Source organism: Arabidopsis lyrata, assembly GCF_000004255.2.
Source record: "Arabidopsis lyrata subsp. lyrata unplaced genomic scaffold ARALYscaffold_5, whole genome shotgun sequence".
In the NCBI taxonomy this organism is placed as follows: domain Eukaryota; kingdom Viridiplantae; phylum Streptophyta; class Magnoliopsida; order Brassicales; family Brassicaceae; genus Arabidopsis; species Arabidopsis lyrata.
This window is the reverse complement of record NW_003302551.1, coordinates 6478889-6499232: the sequence shown is the minus strand read 5'-3', so window position 1 is coordinate 6499232 and position 20344 is coordinate 6478889. Positions and strand designations below refer to the sequence as shown.

The following is a 20344-nucleotide window of genomic DNA, read 5'->3' as shown; positions in this document are numbered from 1 at the left end:
CATATCTTTATTTATTTTTTTTCCTATCTACATTTCTCGCATTTGTCGGGCATCACCACTGAGTCTCACTACTCTGACCCACCACCACAACTAAATCTCACTACTATCACAATCACCACCACCAACAATACCGAATCTCGCTAATTCCGACTGACCACCTTCATCAATATTTACCGCCGCTACCACCACCAAGCTTGAACCACCATCATCAACACCAACACCAACACCACTTACCGTCTCTTATCCTCTTTTCCCAACTTTTCTTATTACTCCACCTTCTTTATCTCCTCCGACATTGGACCAAGCTCTCTTTATAGCATGGTGACCCTCCGACACCGCCGCTACCACCACCAAGCAAAAGTTAGTTTTTTATTTTAAATTACATTGACATAATTAAGAAAAAAATGAACCTCAAGGATGGGTAAGAGAGAGATTCAAGCTCTCTTTATAGCATGGTGACCCACCACAATTTTTCATTTTGCTCTTGATTCTCTTAGATCCATCTCCAACTCCTACACATTGAAATGAATGATAGAAAGTTTTTAGGGAAGATAAAAATATTTAGAATTAACAATATAGGTAGGATTGTATATGATTGAAGATTTTACATAATTTTAGTTGAGAAATCTTTTAAAATATCTTTGAAACAATTGTTGTAGTTAAGATTTACGCCTTGGTGTCGTTAAAATTTATGATAATTGTGTTTATGAAATCTTGAAACATATAAAAGATGTAAACCATAGAAACGAATATATACCAAATAAAAGTTTCTCATCAGCAAATAATATCCCAAAACAAAGTCTTTTTTTCTTTCTATTTTTTCTCTGTGATTTACCTCCAAATACATATTCTTATTCACTTGGAAATTACATTGGGTTTTTCAAATTTCTTTACTAATACTATTTTTTTGTGATTAAACTCCAAATAAAATCTTAAAACGTACCTTAATTAATCGGACGTTGAATGAATGAGACTCCCCGTCACCATCAAAGCCACTAAGCCCTCTGCCATTTTTGTCGCTAGGCATCTGTAAAATATTTATGATAAAAACAATGGAAAGATTATATTTTGCATTGGCAGACATTATTACAGGGAGGAACTAATCAAACACAGCTGATTTTCTCATCCAGACTAGTCTATGTCAGCTTCTCAGATTCCTTTTTCTCTACGAGTTTGATGAAATTGCAGACAATTGTCTTGCCTTCAGTTGTTATAATACTCTCCGGATGAAATTGAACTCCCTGTGAACAATTTTTACAAGACTTCAAGAGCTCTGTTTTGAATGGAGGCAATAAGATACATGAAAACACTTGAGTGGGTTTTACTTGTATATGCCTATACTTCATGTGACAGGAAGCCATAACCAGACCATCTGCTGTCCATGCTGTAACCTCGAGTTCACCACTAGGGAATGAATCTTTTTCGATGACGAGGCTGTGATATCTACTTACAAAGAAAGGGCTGAAAACAACAGGCCAACAAGTTTTGTTTTATTATTAAACATTTATAAACTTATGATTAATACAACACAAACAAATCTGATTTATACTTGGATAATCTAGAGAACAAGCATTATTTTCCTTTCTCATCATAGTGAACCATTGAGCTTTTCCTATGCATAACACCAAATAGTGACCGCACAATCTTTCCTAATTAATGATCAAACAATATTGCATTTAAGTTGTGGATACATAATATAAAGAATAAAACCATGTTAGAACACTGATACGGGAAAATATGTTGTCTTCTTTAGATGCAACTAACCTCCAAATGCTTCTCCTATACACTGCAAATTCATACATACTCCAAATAAAGAAACACGAGGTCCAAGTTTCAAAACTGTTTGAAAGAAAATCCCAGAGTCTTGAGGGGTACCTATCAAATTCAAGAAAAGTGTTATCCACCACAAGATACACCACATAATTATTGAAGAAATTTCAGAGGCCAAAATATTTACCAGGTCCAGGAGAAATCAACATTACTCTTGGATTTTTACTGCAAAAGGGAGAACATAATCAAAGAATCAACACCAATTGATTTGCCATATTACGTTTAAACAAAATGCATATAATTTAAGCTTACTTTTTCAGCTCCTCTACTGTAAGTTCATAATTGCGGTAAACTTCAAATCGGCATCCTTGCTCTCCCATATAATGTAGAAATAGATTACAATTCAAAATTTTGTTTATACTAAAGCAGAAGAAACCATATCAAGAGAACGATCACGATAAATAATGTGCACTTCACACGATTATGCTTGGAGAACTAGAAGTAAGACATGATCAAATTGTATATTTGGGATCTATGTGCGTTACGTGAGATATTTAGAGCAGCGAAAATCTCATGAGAAAGCAAGATATTTCAACAACGAATAACCAATCTAAAGTCAAAAATAACAACTCACAAAATCACCAATTCAAACTTTGAACATGTTTAAAGATTCTACTTAAAAGAACAGACTTTAGGCATCAAAGAAATAATGTATTAGGTTGTTGAATCAACAATTACTCAACGACAAACAAGCAAAGAGGAGCTTTCGGCAATAAGATTTCATGGCACGACATAACGTCTCTGATCACATAACAAGAGAGAATCTACAATACATATTATTATCTATTAGCATGTCGAAGCTAGATTGGATTTTGAAATAATGAGATTCTAAAAATCAATCACAATGCATACTTGAATAACATTTCTAACAAAATGCAAATTCAGTTGCTTATACACCGAAACAAAATAAAAAATTGAAAAAAATATGGCAGAGATTGTAAGCGAAGCTGTCGTAATTATCAATCACGATGATAGAACCATTCTGCTTAGAGGAATTGACAAAAACAGAAGGTGTCGAATTCGATTCCGCCATTTCAATCGAATCTTTTGCAAAGACATCTCTACGACTCTTCCCCAAAACCGAAACTCCTATATCGCAGAGGAAACAAAAATAGATAAAATTCGAAACTTTGATTCGAACAAAACGCCTCTATCTCGAAACCGAAGACTTTCTTGTCGGATTCGTAAGAGGGTTAACGAGAGAAGGGTTTAGGCAGTGAGTGGTGGAGCCAGACTTGGGTTGAAGAAGACATACTTGTACAGTGTAGTAGCCACCATTGTCGGAGAAGAATAGATTCTTCTCTGATTCGAAGAGAGAGGAGTTTAAAAACATTTGAGAGAGGGATTGGGAAATTTGACAGGTGAAACGGTGCGTTTTTGTGGAACATGAACCACATGCTTAATTAGTAGGTGAGTAATTAGTTAATTTAATTAGAAATCTCTTTTGTTTGGTCAAAGTCAATATCATAGTTATCTAAAATAGCGTTTGGAATTAGTCCATTCGCAGGACTATTGTACACATATCTAACATAAATGTCTAGATAATTTGGTAAAATATATGAACAAAATTAGGAAATGAATTTTCATATCTTAAAGTATGAACAAATACAGGATGTTATTTCTTAATTTAGATTCATGTATTTGCATATCCTTTACCATATCCGGTTTATGTATCTTCTTTGGTTTTATTTTTCTTGTTGGTTTAGTTTGAATTGTAAAAGACACGAATGTTGAAGTTTTTTTCCCATTAAATTATGTCGCTCCAATGTTTTATATGGACGTTATTATATGTTAGCGGACAATGGCCAAACATATTTATTATATTCATCAAGTATTGAACGAACCTCCAAATTTGATGGTATATGTTTGTTTGGTGCCATGCAATAACTAATGGATCGAAAAACAATTAAGTTAACATCATGGTTTAGCTAAACAAGCGGTGATAAATCCCATAGTTTGCATGACCTTCATGTATTTTTTTCAGATTTTACTTAAATATTTGGAACCACTCATAAGATTCATATTTGATATGAACAATTTTATGTGCTTCAATATTGATTTTCATGTGAATTACAATGAAAAAAAAAATCCGTGTCTAACATTTTTGATGTGTCCCATTTGTGTAAAATGTTGCCAGAGACATCATAAAAAACGACACTCATTTATGATCTAGTGATTTTAACTGACCTGAAACCTTGTCCATCGTAGAAAAATTTCATATCATCTGGTGTTGTCCAATTGTAATAGCCTCTTCATACCTTTGACCCACCTCCACTCGTTCAGAACTGAATTCGACTGCAAAAACATAATAAAATGTTAATCCATAACTTTATCATTCATTATCCGCTTCATCCAAACCCAGCTTTATTTATATATACCAATTAATTGGTTTTACCTTTGAGATGTGCTTATCTGTTGCAAGCAATGATCATGACCATTCATATAGAGATCGAATTTATTCGCCTGAAATTTTCCAAAAATAGTTACATATTATAATAGTAGTGTGCTTTATTTTTTCTCTTTTCTAAAGGAAATTTCTACTTAATTTTGGCAGTTCAAAAAAATTTTATTTGCTAATAACAAACTGAAAATATCAACTCTCTTGCGTTTGTCTTTTGCAAAGATAGTTATGAGCAAGTGAAAATATTAAATTTTTAGAAATATACATAATTTGGAAAGAAATATTGAAATATAAACATTAAAAAAATGCAAAAGTTAGCTTTTTATTTTAAATTACATTGACATAATTAAGAAAAAAATGAACCTCAAGGATGGGTAAGAGAGAGATTCAAGCTCTCTTTATAGCATGGTGACCCACCACAATTTTTCATTTTGCTCTTGATTCTCTTAGATCCATCTCCAACTCCTACACATTGAAATGAATGATAGAAAGTTTTTAGGGAAGATAAAAATATTTAGAATTAACAATATAGGTAGGATTGTATATGATTGAAGATTTTACATAATTTTAGTTGAGAAATCTTTTAAAATATCTTTGAAACAATTGTTGTAGTTAAGATTTACGCCTTGGTGTCGTTAAAATTTATGATAATTGTGTTTATGAAATCTTGAAACATATAAAAGATGTAAACCATAGAAACGAATATATACCAAATAAAAGTTTCTCATCAGCAAATAATATCCCAAAACAAAGTCTTTTTTTCTTTCTATTTTTTCTCTGTGATTTACCTCCAAATACATATTCTTATTCACTTGGAAATTACATTGGGTTTTTCAAATTTCTTTACTAATACTATTTTTTTGTGATTAAACTCCAAATAAAATCTTAAAACGTACCTTAATTAATCGGACGTTGAATGAATGAGACTCCCCGTCACCATCAAAGCCACTAAGCCCTCTGCCATTTTTGTCGCTAGGCATCTGTAAAATATTTATGATAAAAACAATGGAAAGATTATATTTTGCATTGGCAGACATTATTACAGGGAGGAACTAATCAAACACAGCTGATTTTCTCATCCAGACTAGTCTATGTCAGCTTCTCAGATTCCTTTTTCTCTACGAGTTTGATGAAATTGCAGACAATTGTCTTGCCTTCAGTTGTTATAATACTCTCCGGATGAAATTGAACTCCCTGTGAACAATTTTTACAAGACTTCAAGAGCTCTGTTTTGAATGGAGGCAATAAGATACATGAAAACACTTGAGTGGTTTTACTTGTATATGCTTATACTTCATGTGACAGGAAGCCATAACCAGACCATCTGCTGTCCATGCTGTAACCTCGAGTTCACCACTAGGGAATGAATCTTTTTCGATGACGAGGCTGTGATATCTACTTACAAAGAAAGGGCTGAAAACAACAGGCCAACAAGTTTTGTTTTATTATTAAACATTTATAAACTTATGATTAATACAACACAAACAAATCTGATTTATACTTGGATAATCCAGAGAACAAGCATTATTTTCCTTTCTCATCATAGTGAACCATTGAGCTTTTCCCATGCATAACACCAAATAGTGACCGCACAATCTTTCCTAATTAATGATCAAACAATATTGCATTTAAGTTGTGGATACATAATATAAAGACTAAAACCATGTTAGAACACTGATACGGGAAAATATGTTGTCTTCTTTAGATGCAACTAACCTCTAAATGCTTCTCCTATACACTGCAAATTCATACATACTCCAAATAAAGGAACACGAGGTCCAAGTTTCAAAACTGTTTGAAAGAAAATCCCAGAGTCTTGAGGGGTACCTATCAAATTCAAGAAAAGTGTTATCCACCACAAGATACACCACATAATTATTGAAGAAATTTCAGAGGCCAAAATATTTACCAGGTCCAGGAGAAATCAACATTACTCTTGGATTTTTACTGCAAAAGGGAGAACATAATCAAAGAATCAACACCAATTGATTTGCCATATTACGTTTAAACAAAATGCATATAATTTAAGCTTACTTTTTCAGCTCCTCTACTGTAAGTTCATAATTGCGGTAAACTTCAAATCGGCATCCTAGCTCTCCCATATAATGTAGAAATAGATTACAATTCAAAATTTTGTTTATACTAAAGCAGAAGAAACCATATCAAGAGAACGATCACGATAAATAGTATGCACTTCACACGATTATGCTTGGAGAACTAGAAGTAAGACATGATCAAATTGTATATTTGGGATCTATGTGCGTTACGTGAGATATTTAGAGCAGCGAAAATCTCATGAGAAAGCAAGATATTTCAACAACGAATAACCAATCTAAAGTCAAAAATAACAACTCACAAAATCACCAATTCAAACTTTGAACATGTTTAAAGATTCTACTTAAAAGAACAGACTTTAGGCATCAAAGAAATAATGTATTAGGTTGTTGAATCAACAATTACTCCTTACAACGACAAACAAGCAAAGAGGAGCTTTCGGCAATAAGATTTCATGGCACGACATAACGTCTCTGATCACATAACAAGAGAGAATCTACAATACATATTATTATCTATTAGCATGTCGAAGCTAGATTGGATTTTGAAATAATGAGATTCTAAAAATCAATCACAATGCATACTTGAATAACATTTCTAACAAAATGCAAATTCAGTTGCTTATACACCGAAACAGAATAAAAAATTGAAAAAAATATGGCAGAGATTGTAAGCGAAGCTGTCGTAATTATCAATCACGATGATAGAACCATTCTGCTTAGAGGAATTGACAAAAACGGAAGGTGTCGAATTCGATTCCGCCATTTCAATCGAATCTTTTGCAAAGACATCTCTACGACTCTTCCCCAAAACCGAAACTCCTATATCGCAGAGGAAACAAAAATAGATAAAATTCGAAACTTTGATTCGAACAAAATGCCTCTATCTCGAAACCGAAGACTTACTTGTCGGATTCGTAAAAGGGTTAACGAGAGAAGGGTTTAGGCAGTGAGTGGTGGAACCAGACTTGGGTTGAAGAAGACATACTTGTACAGTGTAGTAGCCACCATTGTCGGAGAAGAATAGATTCTTCTCTGATTCGAAGAGAGAGGAGTTTAAAAACATTTGAGAGAGGGATTGGGAAATTTGACAGGTGAAACGGTGCGTTTTTGTGGAACATGAACCACATGCTTAATTAGTAGGTGAGTAATTAGTTAATTTAATTAGAAATCTCTTTTGTTTGGTCAAAGTCAATATCATAGTTATCTAAGATAGCGTTTGGAATTAGTCCATTCGCAGGACTATTGTACACATATCTAACATAAATGTCTAGATAATTTGGTAAAATATATGAACAAAATTAGGAAATGAATTTTCATATCTTAAAGTATGAACAAATACAGGATGTTATTTCTTAATTTAGATTAATGTATTTGCATATCCTTTACCATATCCGGTTTATGTATCTTCTTTGGTTTTCTTTTTCTTGTTGGTTTAGTTTGAATTGTAAAAGACACGAATGTTGAAGTTTTTTTTCCCATTAAATTATGTCGCTCCAATGTTTTATATGGACGTTATTATATGTTAGCGGACAATGGCCAAACATATTTATTATATTCATAAAGTATTGAACGAACCTCCAAATTTGATGGTATATGTTTGTTTGGTGCCATGCAATAACTAATGGACCGAAAAAGAATTAAGTTAACACCATGGTTTAGCTAAACAAGCTGTGATAAATCCCATTAAGAAGTGCAGTCTTCTGGTACTCTTCATCTACCTCAAATCTTGCCTGCAATCATTTACAAAAAAAAAAAAGTCAATGGAAGTGCAATATCTGAAGACCAATATATGATTAAGTAAATAGAGTATATGGCAATGTTAAGCAAATCTTACCTGGACAGATTTCCATAGAACTGTCTTGATTTCTTCAGTTATTTTAGTCCAACGATCAAACGTGATAGGAACATGTTCCCGTACCAATGCGCGTACGTATGAAGACATCTTCACTGACCTTTTACCATAATGTTCTCCCATGTTAGTGTACTCTACTTGTACTCTGGTATTTGGATCCTTGGCAATGTCTTTCATGCGTGTTGGTCCTCGCTATCTCTTTCTCTTTCTACCAACAAGCTCAGGATCTTCAGAGAATTGTATCTCACCTTCAGGCTCTTCGTCATTCAGAGCTTTGTCAGGCTCTTCTTCATTCATCCCCTTATCAGGAACTTCTTCATTCAGCTCTGTTTCTTCATACATCCCCAAATTACCTGCCTCATCTTCTACTTGATCTTCTGTTTCTACCAAATTATCCGGCCCATCTTCTACTTGAGTTTCTGGTTCTACTGGTTCTGGTTCACGGGTACCCACATATTCTACCTCATCATCATTCTTCTTAGATACTCTTCCTCTCTTTTTCTTTGATTTCCCCATTTTAACTCACCTGAAAAAATGAGAGAACAAATAGTTAACACATTTATGATTCAACAAATCCAAATTAGAGAAAAAAAGACATCAGACAGACATCAGACATATTTACAGAACATATATGATACTCACGAATCAAAAAGAGAGAAAAAAAAGTAAGAATGAGAGAACAAACAGACATCAGACATATCACAGAACATATATGATACACACAAATCAAAATGAGAGAAAAAAGAGTAAGAATGAGAGAACAAACAGATATCAGACATATCAACAAGCTCATCTAAAGGTATAAATGATGAAGAAGCTACATTTCAAACATAAATTCCTTCATAATCAGTTCTCTCATTTTCTGCTTCATCCAAGTCATCACCCATGTCAATATTGGCTGGTAATGGACAAATGTCTGCAATTCCATCTTGAAAATCTTTCTGACTGAATCTCCTTGAAGGACCTCTCATAGCAACATACCAACTTGATGACTCGTCTTCCCTTGAGTAAAAAACTTGCTTTGCTTGAGAGGCTAATATATATGGATCCCTTGAAAAACTTACTTGACTATGATTAAGGTTAACAAGTGTGAAACCATCTTCTTCTTTTACTCCATTACCCTTCACTGCCCATGCACACCGGAATAAAGGAACATAGAACACATTATAGTCCAACAAGATAATATCAGTTACTCTCCCGTAGTAAGATACCAAATCCACCACTTGTGAAGTATCCTTAGCACTAGACCTACAGATTGTCGTAGCCTCATAAAAAATACCACTATTCTGACTTTGTCTATCCACTGAACTTGTGTGAAACCGCTGCCCATTGACTATATAACCTGTATATGACCGTGCATAACTACGTGGACCAAATGCCAACCATTTAAGTGTTTCGTCATGTGTGTTTTGAATCAAGAGGTATCTAGCAATATGAAAGAAAATAAATGTCAGAAACTTAGCAAGAAAAATAGGACAGATCTTCAGATAAACTAATACTAGCCTGTGCTTTTAGCCAAGAGGCAAAATTCTGATTATGCATACTCCATAATGTTGATGCATCACGTCTACATCTTCCATTTGAGTCTTGTAGATGTTGCAGATGTTCACTTGTAAGTCAAGAAGAAAATAAGAAGGAATCAGATGTAGTAAATTCATATATAGAACTGTTAAATGAAGTAGCTAGAAAACTGTGGAACTTACTCCACATAAGGATCAACCAAAGCCATATTCTGGATGACAGCCATATGGGCTATTTTCTTCTCCATTTCAGTGAGAGAAAATGTCTTCCCTGCAGATATAGGACGCCCCTCAAGAATATAACTATTATCATACTCAGTGTTTCTTTCAACTTTCTCTTGAACATTTGTCGTCTTCTTCAAAAATTCATTACAAAATTGGATGCATTCTTCAGCAAGATAGCACTCAGCAATGCACCCCTCTGGTCTTGCAGTGTTTCTGACAAAGTCTTTCAGGACTTTCATATATCTCTCGAACGGGTACATCCATCTAAAATGAACCGGTCCACCTAGTCTAGCTTCCCTTCCTAGATGTACCGTCAAGTGTACCATGATATCAAAGAAACTTGGAGGGAAAAATCTTTTAAACATGCAGAGAGTTTCAACAACCTCAGCTTCCAATGTCAAAATGTACTCCCTATCAATTACTCGCTGACACAAGTGGTTGAAGAATGAGCATAAGCGTACAATTGCTACCCTAGGACCTTCAGGTAACAAACCTCTAATTGCAATGGGAAGAAGCTATTGCATTAGCACATGATAATCATGTGATTTCAGCCCTGTGATCTTACAGTCTTGTAATGATACGCCTCTTGATATGTTGGAGCAGTATCCATCTGGGCCTTTGAAGTCAAAAAGTCGCCAACAAAAAATCTTCTTTTCTGTCTTGGATAAAGACCACATTGCTGCAGGCAGGTAAGTCCTTTTTCCTTTGGTTTTAGGGTACAATTCCTTCCTAATTCCAAGCTCCTCCAGATCTTTACGAGCATTAAGACCATCCTTAGATTTGCCACAATGCAACAGTGTCGATACTCGCAACCACATTTCTCTCCACATGCATCACATCTAAGTTATGTCTCACGGGGAGTTCCTAACCAACACACATATAAACAAAAGAAATATCAAACACAGATTATTGAGGAAATCTGGAAAAAAAGTAGCTTGAAATAAAAAACAGAACACACCTCCCAATATTGTAGCTTGAAAAAGATAGACTTTTCTTCCATCTAGATAACTCATCCTCGTCTACTTCTACTTCTTCCTCTTCTTCTTCCTCTGACTCACTAGATAAATCCTCACTATCAGCAGCCAATCCAGTACACTCCGTCCTCTTCCTCTTAGTTGCATATTTTTTCAGATTTCCAAAATTGTTTTTGAAATTTCTCAGATTTACAGAAATTTCCCGACCACTTAATATTCTTCCTTTTCTTCTCGGTTCAGCTTTTCCATCAAACCATGACTTCTTTCTCCTATAACTATGTGTTGCTGGAAGACCCTTTCTATGACACATGTAGACATGTTTTCTACTGAACTTCAACCACATACTTTCTGTATTTTTCCCACATAAAGGACAGTCCATTTTGCCCTTTACCTTGCAGCCAGCAAGATTCCCATACGCAGGAAAATCGCTAATCGTCCAAAGCAGCATTGCCTTAAGAGTAAAAGTTGATTTACTATAGGCGTCATATGTCAACTCCCCATTGTCCCACAGATGGCATAGATCCTGTATGAGTGGTTCTAAGTAGATATCAATTCTATTACCCGGCTGTTGTGGACCAGGAATTAACAATGTAAGTTGGATGTTCTCCTTCTTCATGCATAAGTCAGGTGGCAGATTATAGTTTGCTAACAAAACAGGCCAACAACTATACTTTGTATTCTTCATGTTGAATGGATTAAATCCATCTGTTGAAAGTCCAAGCCTCAGATTCCTTTCTTCAGCTGCGAATGAAGGGTATTTGTCATTCATCTGGTCCCATGTGACTGAATCCATAGGGTGACGGAGTTTTCCATCGTTGCTCTTGTTACTGAAATGCCACCTTAAATCCTTAGCCATTTCCTCAGATCTATACATTCTCTTCAGCCTTGGAATTATCGGAAAATACCTTAAAACTTTCTGTGGGACACCTTTCTTTAATTCACCATTGTGCATATTAGTCTTCCATCTTGATGCCTTGCATTTAGGACAGTTCTCTAGCATCTTGTACTTCTTTCTGAATAGGCAGCAATCATTGACACATGCATGAATCTTCTCGTAACCCATATCAAAGGATTTCAAAAATTTCTTCACCTCGTATAGTGATGTGTGCAGCACATTATCCGCTGGTAACATCTCCGGAAGTGTGTCTAGGAGTTCATTGAAGCTCTTGTCAGACCAGCCATTCTTTGTCTTAAGTCTGAAAAGTGATACAATAGCCGACAGCTTGCTATGGTTGAGACAACTTGGATATAGTGGTGTTTCAGCATCTGCAAGCTTCGCAAGGAACTCATCTTCTTCCTTGTCCAAACCCTCTGCAATCTCAACTTTGGAAGCAAACTCTTCATCCAAATATTCAGCTGCTTGATATAACCCAACAATTTCATCATTCCACTGATTTTGATTGCTTTCACCTCCAACCACTGGATTCAATTCTCCATGATGATACCAATCAGACCGCATCTTGTAAGCCTCGTCCATTCCCCTTCTTACAAGATGATCAACTACAACACTGGCTGAGTGACGATCTATATTACGACAATCAATGCAAGGACATACAATCATATCAACGTCTCCCATTGCCGCAGCCACAGTCCATACAAAGTTTGCAGCCCCTCTCTCATAAGCAGGATCAACTCTTCATATAAGATGAAGAGTTAAAAGAGAAAAAAGAAGAAAAAAAAACAAGCAAAGTCTCCAAATTTCCTAATAAAATATATAAAAAAAATCTTACCTGCAAAGGTGCACCCAACCCTTGTCCACCATTTTATAATGTAACCGTAATTAAAACCTTTATTGATATAAAAACTTATTCAGATTTAATTAAAGAGTCTACACACATCACACAGTAATATTCAGACTAATTAACAAATAAATCAAACTCAGATTTTAACTAAATCAAACTCAAATCAGATCAAAGCATATGTGATAAAAGAACTAAGTCAGATTTAATGAAATAGTCTAAACACATCACAAAACCACTTACTTTTCAGACTAATTAACAAATTAAGCAAACTCAAATTTTAACTCAATGTAAACAATATATATAACTCAATCTCAGACAAGATCAAAGCATATGTGATATAAAAACTTATTCAGATTTAATGAAAGAGTCTTCACACATCACAGGATCACTTAATATTCAGACTAATTAATAAATCAAACACAAATTTTATGCAGATAAACTAATCTCAGACCATATCAAAGCATATGTCAAACACATATAACCATATTTAAAACGATTAATTAAAGTAAAATATCTATTACCAATCACATAGCAAACACAGTAATGTACAAGACAAAGGAAAAGATGGTCTAACCTGTCGTGTAATAAGAACCAAAGATAACCTTCAAATTCCCATTACTTCAAACAGCAACACTTGCAAAACAAAATGAGAGAATGAGTATATCTAGTTTCAAGTGTTTGGTAATGCAAGAATGTGTTAGAAAAGCACTTAAAAGATCTAAAGATTCAGATAACAGATCAATACAAAAAGTCAGAACTTACAATACCAACCAATTGTATCCGACAATAAGAACAAGTCAATACAAATAGTTGTAATAGAATGTCAACAAAAACTTCTAAATCTCGAGAATAGGTCAATACAAGTTATCTAAAAATCTAAGATTTCCGAAAGCAAAATTGTGCATCCTATTTATCAAGCTACGCCTAAATCAAACCACACAAACAAATAGTTCTAATGAAGCAAAGAACACGGACATGCAAAAGACAAAAACTTTGAAGAATCGAATCAGAGAAACCCTTAAATCCAGACTTTAAGAAACAAAACAGTTCTCGAGCTTCACGACAGCTAAAAGAAGTCTAGCTAGGTTAACGAAAGGGAAAAAATAAATATACAGATTCAGAGAGACATGCCTTCGATTTCGGACTCAGAGAGATGGTTTAATCAGAGAATTAGGGCCAAAATCAGGTTTTATGTCGCAGCTACGGCTTTGACGGCGGCTAACTTCAACGACGGCGGTGGCGAGTTCAATCGGTGGCTCCAGGAATCGATTCGTCGGTTTGAGAGAGTGTGGTTAAGTCTTAGGGTTTTCTCGAGCAAAGAGGGGAAAAATTAGTCTGTTCGCAAAAAGAAAAAATATTCTTTAAGTGTTTCGCTGGAATTCTATCATAGCGTTAAAACCTTTCTATATTATTAAATTTATTTATTAGCATTTATAAAACGCTATCATACGAAAACAAAATTTGTAAATAATTTTCAATAGCAGTTGAGTAATCCATGCTATTACGTTATGCTATCAATGAACAAATTTCTTGTAGTGTACCCAAATTTTTCCACCACGTCGTACATTTCGTGTCATTGCTCGTCGCCCTGCTTCTATTTGTCTAGATGTGATCCAAGCGGGTTCAAGTGTTTGACGAGCATATCTGCCAAAACAAATATGATTCCCACGAGAAGATATTCCTTTTAGTCTTCCTCGATGTTGTTTACGAAATCTGGTTCTTTTTGGGTTATAGTTGATGGTTCTAAATTAGAAATTCCATCTCTACTATAGAACTGAACGTGAGAGTTTCTTCTCATCCAGCTCCTCGCGAATAAAAGGAATAAAAAAGCTTGTATTAAGATATAGATGTAGTTAATGATTAATTCTATTAATCATGGTATTAAATTTCATCTGATTTCTTCTAAATTTGTGTATGTCTTTTTCGAAATCGAATCCAAAATGAATTCTATTTATTTAAAAATAACGTAATATCATCATCTCGAATGTCGTTTTTATTAGCGTTAGAATATTCTAACAAATCCTTATTTTCTTTTATCTTTTTAATTTTTTTTTCGTATTTTATTACTTTTATTTAAAAAAAAATTCGCTGGCGAATATTTACTCTTTCAATATCTATATTAAGTTGGATGTTTATCCCAGGAGATCTCTGAATAAAAATCAGAATAGATAATAAAGTGTCTGGTTTATTCCGCCATCCTGTCCAATGAATTACTAAGATTTGTTTTTCAATAGAATCCTCTATATTCATGGGTTCCGTCGTTCCCATCGCTTCTTGATTAATCATTAGGCCCGAATTCTACAATGGAGCTCTTATATGAAATTGGGAATTTCATTTTTTAATTTGTTTTTGAGTCAATTTTCTCAGTTTTTATTGGCTCAAGGCTCTTAATTTATTTATTTTTTCGGAACAGATTTATCTAATTATTATGAATGAATCTGTATTGATGATGTATTACATTGCTTTTCTTACAGTGACCTCATAGACTTTCCAAATTGGAATAATATATCATTAATATTCAATTTTTTCTCTCTTTCTTTTATCCTTCCACTTATCCGCATACCTTTCGATTACTTTTCATAACTTATAATCATATTTCTTTTTTTTTTTTCAGTTGCTACAATGATATGATCAATCTATCATATCTTGACTGATTTTTTTATCCAGATAATGTGAAGCAATGAGTTGCTTAGGTTATTTATTAATGCTATAGTTATTAGTTTTTGTTATAGGTAATTTCTTTTTTCTTTTTTTTTTTTTTTATCTTAATCTAATCCTAAACCAACGAGTCACACACTAAGCATAGCAATTATATCAAAGTAGTTTTGATGGAAATTTTTATTCAATCTTATAGAATTGCTGATTTTATTCTTAAACATAAAAAAGAAGACTGCAATTTTTTATTACTGTATAGTGTTATACTACATTGTTTTCGTTTTTTATCATCGGATAAAATGTAAAGATAAAGAAAGTTTTTTTATTCTTCGTCTACGAATATCCAAATTTTTATTCCTAAGACCCCATAAATAGTTCGAACTGTATAGGAACAATAATCAATTTTAGCTTCACTTGTTTGTAAAGGAACTCTGCCTAGCGTGCAATTTCTTTTCCGTCGATACGTCCTGCAATTTGTACTTGAATTCCTTTTGTATTCGCTTGTTCAGTTAATTCAATAGCTTTTTTCATTGCTTTTCGAAAAGAAACACGATCTTTTAATTGTCCAGCTATAAATTCTGCAAGAATATTAGGATCCCCATACGGATTGGAAATTCTGGTAATAGCAATGTTGAGTTTTCTATTGACACAATTTAGTTCTTTTTGAACATTCATCTGTAATTATTCGACTCTTCGGGGTTTATCTTCAATTAATAATTTAGGAAATCCCATATAGATTATGATCTGGATAATAAAACCGGAAGTTTCTGTTAATAAGGTAGAGATCATCAAAACCCCAAACCATCCAATGTAACGATTTTCAATGGAATCTAATCTACCAAGCCAACGTGAAGACTCATTCATATTGTACCAAAAGCAAGTTAATGGAAACACCAGTCAATCCACTTGTCAATTTCATGTCGGCTTCGAGATTCATCGACAACATGCCTATTTTATGCTTATTTTATGGCAAACCATCAAGAAACATTACCACATTAGCCCATAATGGCGATAAATCAAGATTTGTTCAATAGAGCCGACCCGGAACCTGAACAAACTTAGTTGCATTATGGAGAATCCACTCGTCAGTTTTATCTAAGATTCAAAAGTCATTGGCAATATGCATATATTAATGTAAACCAAAAATATCACATTCGTCAATCTTACCTAAGATTCAAAAGTCATTGGCAATATGCATATATTAATGTAAACCAAAAAGATCACACTCGTCAGTCTTACCTAAGATTCAAAAATATGCATATTTTAATGTAAACCAAGAAGAGACACTAGTTATGGCCGGGGAAGACCTTGCTTTAACTTTTCATTATGAAGAAAATCTTGAATCTGTAAATGACGTAGAGACTAGATAACAAAAGTTCATTGTCACGTTTTAGAAAAGAGCAAAACAAGTTATGTTTCCACGATTTGATTCAACATTCAAGATTGGTTAGCCGGGGAAGAGAAGAATCCACAACTTTAAAATTTAGTTATTAAATAAAAATCTAAAACCAATAAATGTAAATAAAAATGATGCTTTATACTCTCTCTGTTTCTAAGAATGTTAAATGTTAAATGTTGAATGTTGAATCTATAACTAAAAGAACTTGCTTTAACTTTTCTTTATGAAGAAAACGTTGAATCTGTAAATGAGGTACAAGACCGGATAACAAAAGTTCATTGTCACGTTTCAGAAAAGAGAAAAAATATTTATGTTTCCACGATATGATTTAAAATTATTTAATTTAAAGAAATACGTTAAAATAATTAAGAGAAAGAAACATTAAAAGGTACATTACAACGGCAAGTATAAATAGAGAGTTCCTCCCTCATATAATCATGCAACCATAAACCATAAAACAAACATATCCAAAATAGTTGAAAGAAAGAAATTAATATGGTAGATGTTTATAACCTATGGATAGTGATAGTTTCACTCATAGTGGTGAAGCTATGTCATTTGATCTATCAATGGAGCAATCCAAAGTGTAATGGAAAACTTCCTCCAGGGACAATGGGTTATCCGATCATTGGAGAAACTATTGAGTTCATGAAGCATCATGACGCTCTTCAGTTTTCAACATTCCTCAAGAAGAGAGTCCTCAGGTTCTTTTGCTTATTTTTTATGGCATGCATGGTTAGAAATATTTTTTTTAATCTCTCCTAACTTACTTAGGTTACGTTGTCTTTATGTTTTTTTGGAAAATATATATAGACATGGACCGGTTTTTCGGACAAGCTTATTCGGAGGCAAAGTTATAATCTCAATGGATAATGAATTGAATATGGAGATGGCAAAGACAAATCGTACTCCTGGTATCACAAAGAGCATAGCAAGGCTATTTGGAGAAGACAACAACTTGTTTTTACAGAGCACAGAGTCCCATAAACATGTCCGGAACTTGACAATCCAAATGTTGGGTTCACAAAGTTTAAAATTGAGGATAATGGAAAACATTGATCTCTTGGCTCGCACACACATGGAAGAAGGATCTAGGAATGGCTCACTTGACGTCAAGGAAACAACAAGCAAAGTAATATATGTTACGCTGTCTTTATGTCTTATTACAATCAACTAGATAAGGTTTATAAGATTTCTTATTATCTCAAAAGTATTTGTATCATTACGTTGCAGATCTTAATTGAATGCCTTGCAAATAAAGTTATGGGCGAGATGGAACCAGAGGCGGCGAAAAAACTCGCCATATGTTGGAGATATTTTCCGAGTGGCTGGTTTCGGCTCCCTTTCAACTTTCCTGGGTCAGGTGTCTATAATATGATGAAGGTAAGTATTCAGTAATCTTACTAGAACTATATATGAATAAGCTTTGGTGCAAAAAAATGGATGCCGTGATGGTGATGTTTCTCGTGGCAGGCGAGAAAAAGGATGAAGAAGTTGCTAAAGGAGGAAGTGTTGAAGAAGAGAGAAGCCGGAGAGGAGTTTGGGGAGTTCTTTAAGACCATATTTGGAGAAATAGAAGGAGAAAAGGAAACAATGAGCATGGAGAATTTGATTGAGTACATATATACCTTCTTTGTGATTGCTAATGAAACAACGCCACGGATTCTTGCGGCGACCGTGAAGCTCATAAGTGAAAATCCTAAAGTCAAGCAAGAGCTTCAGAGAGAGCATGCAATAATTTTTGGAAATAAGTCTGAGAATGAGAGTGGCCTAACATGGGAAGACTATAAATCGATGACGTTCACCAATATGGTAAGTATGTGCACAAAAATCAATATATGTGATATAGAATATCTAAGATTTACTATTTTCAATTGGTAAATCCTAAGAAACCTTGTCATATATAATGTAGTAGCTCACACAAATATGGTATTTTATTTCAGGTGATCAATGAGTCTCTTAGGATCTCAACCACAGTGCCTGTAATTCTTAGAAAACCTGATCATGACATTGAAGTCGGTGATTATACAATTCCAGCGGGTTGGAACTTCATGGGCTATCCTAGTGCCCATTTCGATCCAAAAAAGTACGAGGATCCTTTAGTATTTAATCCGTGGCGTTGGAAGGTGATTTAAATTTGATCTTCATCCTTGAACTATTATCTCCCTATTTCACTAATCAAATTCTAACATATATCAAATTTTGTTAACAGGGAAAAGACTTGGACGCGATAGTCTCCAAGAATTACATTCCCTTTGGAGCTGGTCCTAGACTTTGTGTTGGGGCTTACTTTGCTAAGCTGTTGATGGCCATTTTTCTACACCATTTGTGTAGATATAGGTTTTTTTTCATCATCTGATATATGATTCATGATTCAATTCTTTTTTTTTTGTCAACAATTTATTTGTTACTATAGTTAAACTCATTACTTCCATCTATATTTTTTGTAGGTGGTCAATGAAAGCAGAGGTCACAGTAACTCGAAGCTATATGCTTATGTTTCCTCGTGGATGTGATGTTCAATTCTCAAAAGACACCCACGTACATGATTCGGATGGGTATTAGAGTGGTTATATACCATTTGAGGTCGTTGGTTATATATATTTAAAGGTCTTGTAAGAAGCAGTAGTAATATAGTTGTCTTTGTCTAATGAATAAATAAAGTAAGAAAAGAACTTTGTAAGAAATTATGAATACTACAAAAAATTATACTCTATATATGTTGAGTTCCAATTTATGTATCTACTGAATAAACAACTTAACCAAAGTATGTCCAAATAATTATGAATATGTTTTAGTCATTGCCCGAGGTTGAGTAAAAGGATCATCGCCTTCACCAGTACAGTGAAAAAACATGGTTACAACATGACATCACTTTATTGCAAATGATATTTCCTTAAGCTGAAATTTCTTCTACCATTGAAGTGCATAAATATCCAAAAGAAGATATCGAAGACTCATAAAAACGTCAAGCATAAAGTCTTCTCAAGTACTTTCACACACTTTTGATTGTGTATTCTATATGCATTTAGTGCTACTTATTTTGGGATTAACAGAGAATTTGTTGATTTGTTTGCAAACAAGAGATCAAGATATTTTGAATGCCACGTTATTGATAGAATCTACTAAGGGAGAATTGCATAAGCTTAGGGATGATGGATGGGATTCACTTATGAATAAAGTTTCATCTTTTTGCCAAAAACTTAATGTTTAAATGCTTGGCATGGAGGAAGTCTTTGTTGATCCAAAGAAACCAAAATTCATAACCAATATAACTAACATGCATTAGTATAAAGTCAACTATTTTTGCACTATTTTAGATTTGCAGGTTCAAGAGTTCAGTGATCGTTTTATGAAGGTAACCACCGATCTACTTATTTGCATTGCTTATTTAAGTCCTCTTGATTCATTCCGTGAATTTGACAAGGCGAAATTGGTGATGTTGGTTAAGTTTTATCTAGATAACTTCAGCTACATAGAAATTTTGTCTCTTGAGCAATAGCTTAATATATATCTACACTGACAATATGCACAGAGATGAACGATTTAAGAATCTAAAAAATATTAGAGATCTTTCACATTTAATATCTTGCGTATCTTTTTGGTTTACAGGCTATTGATGTTAGTCTTAACTTTACGAGTTGCTACAACAAATGTTTAGAGATATTTCTCTACAACGAAACTGGGGA

General features: G+C 33.9%; 1 protein-coding gene and 2 pseudogenes across 1 annotated transcript; 1 reads left to right on the top strand and 2 right to left on the bottom strand.

The window, feature by feature from the left end:
• Positions 1 to 1566: 1566 nt before the first annotated feature.
• Positions 1567 to 3108, bottom strand: LOC9311605 (annotated as a pseudogene).
• A 793-nt stretch (positions 3109 to 3901) lies between these two features.
• LOC9311604 lies at positions 3902 to 7405 on the bottom strand (annotated as a pseudogene).
• Positions 7406 to 17161: 9756 nt separating this feature from the next.
• On the top strand, positions 17162 to 19390 carry LOC9311602 (cytochrome P450 708A2). The gene is given in 8 exon segments (XM_002877161.2): positions 17162 to 17263; positions 17266 to 17359; positions 17469 to 17787; positions 17889 to 18038; positions 18129 to 18467; positions 18599 to 18781; positions 18868 to 18995; positions 19106 to 19390. Coding segments are annotated over 8 exon segments (1347 nt in total). The 5' UTR covers positions 17162 to 17244; the 3' UTR covers positions 19221 to 19390.
• Positions 19391 to 20344: the final 954 nt, after the last annotated feature.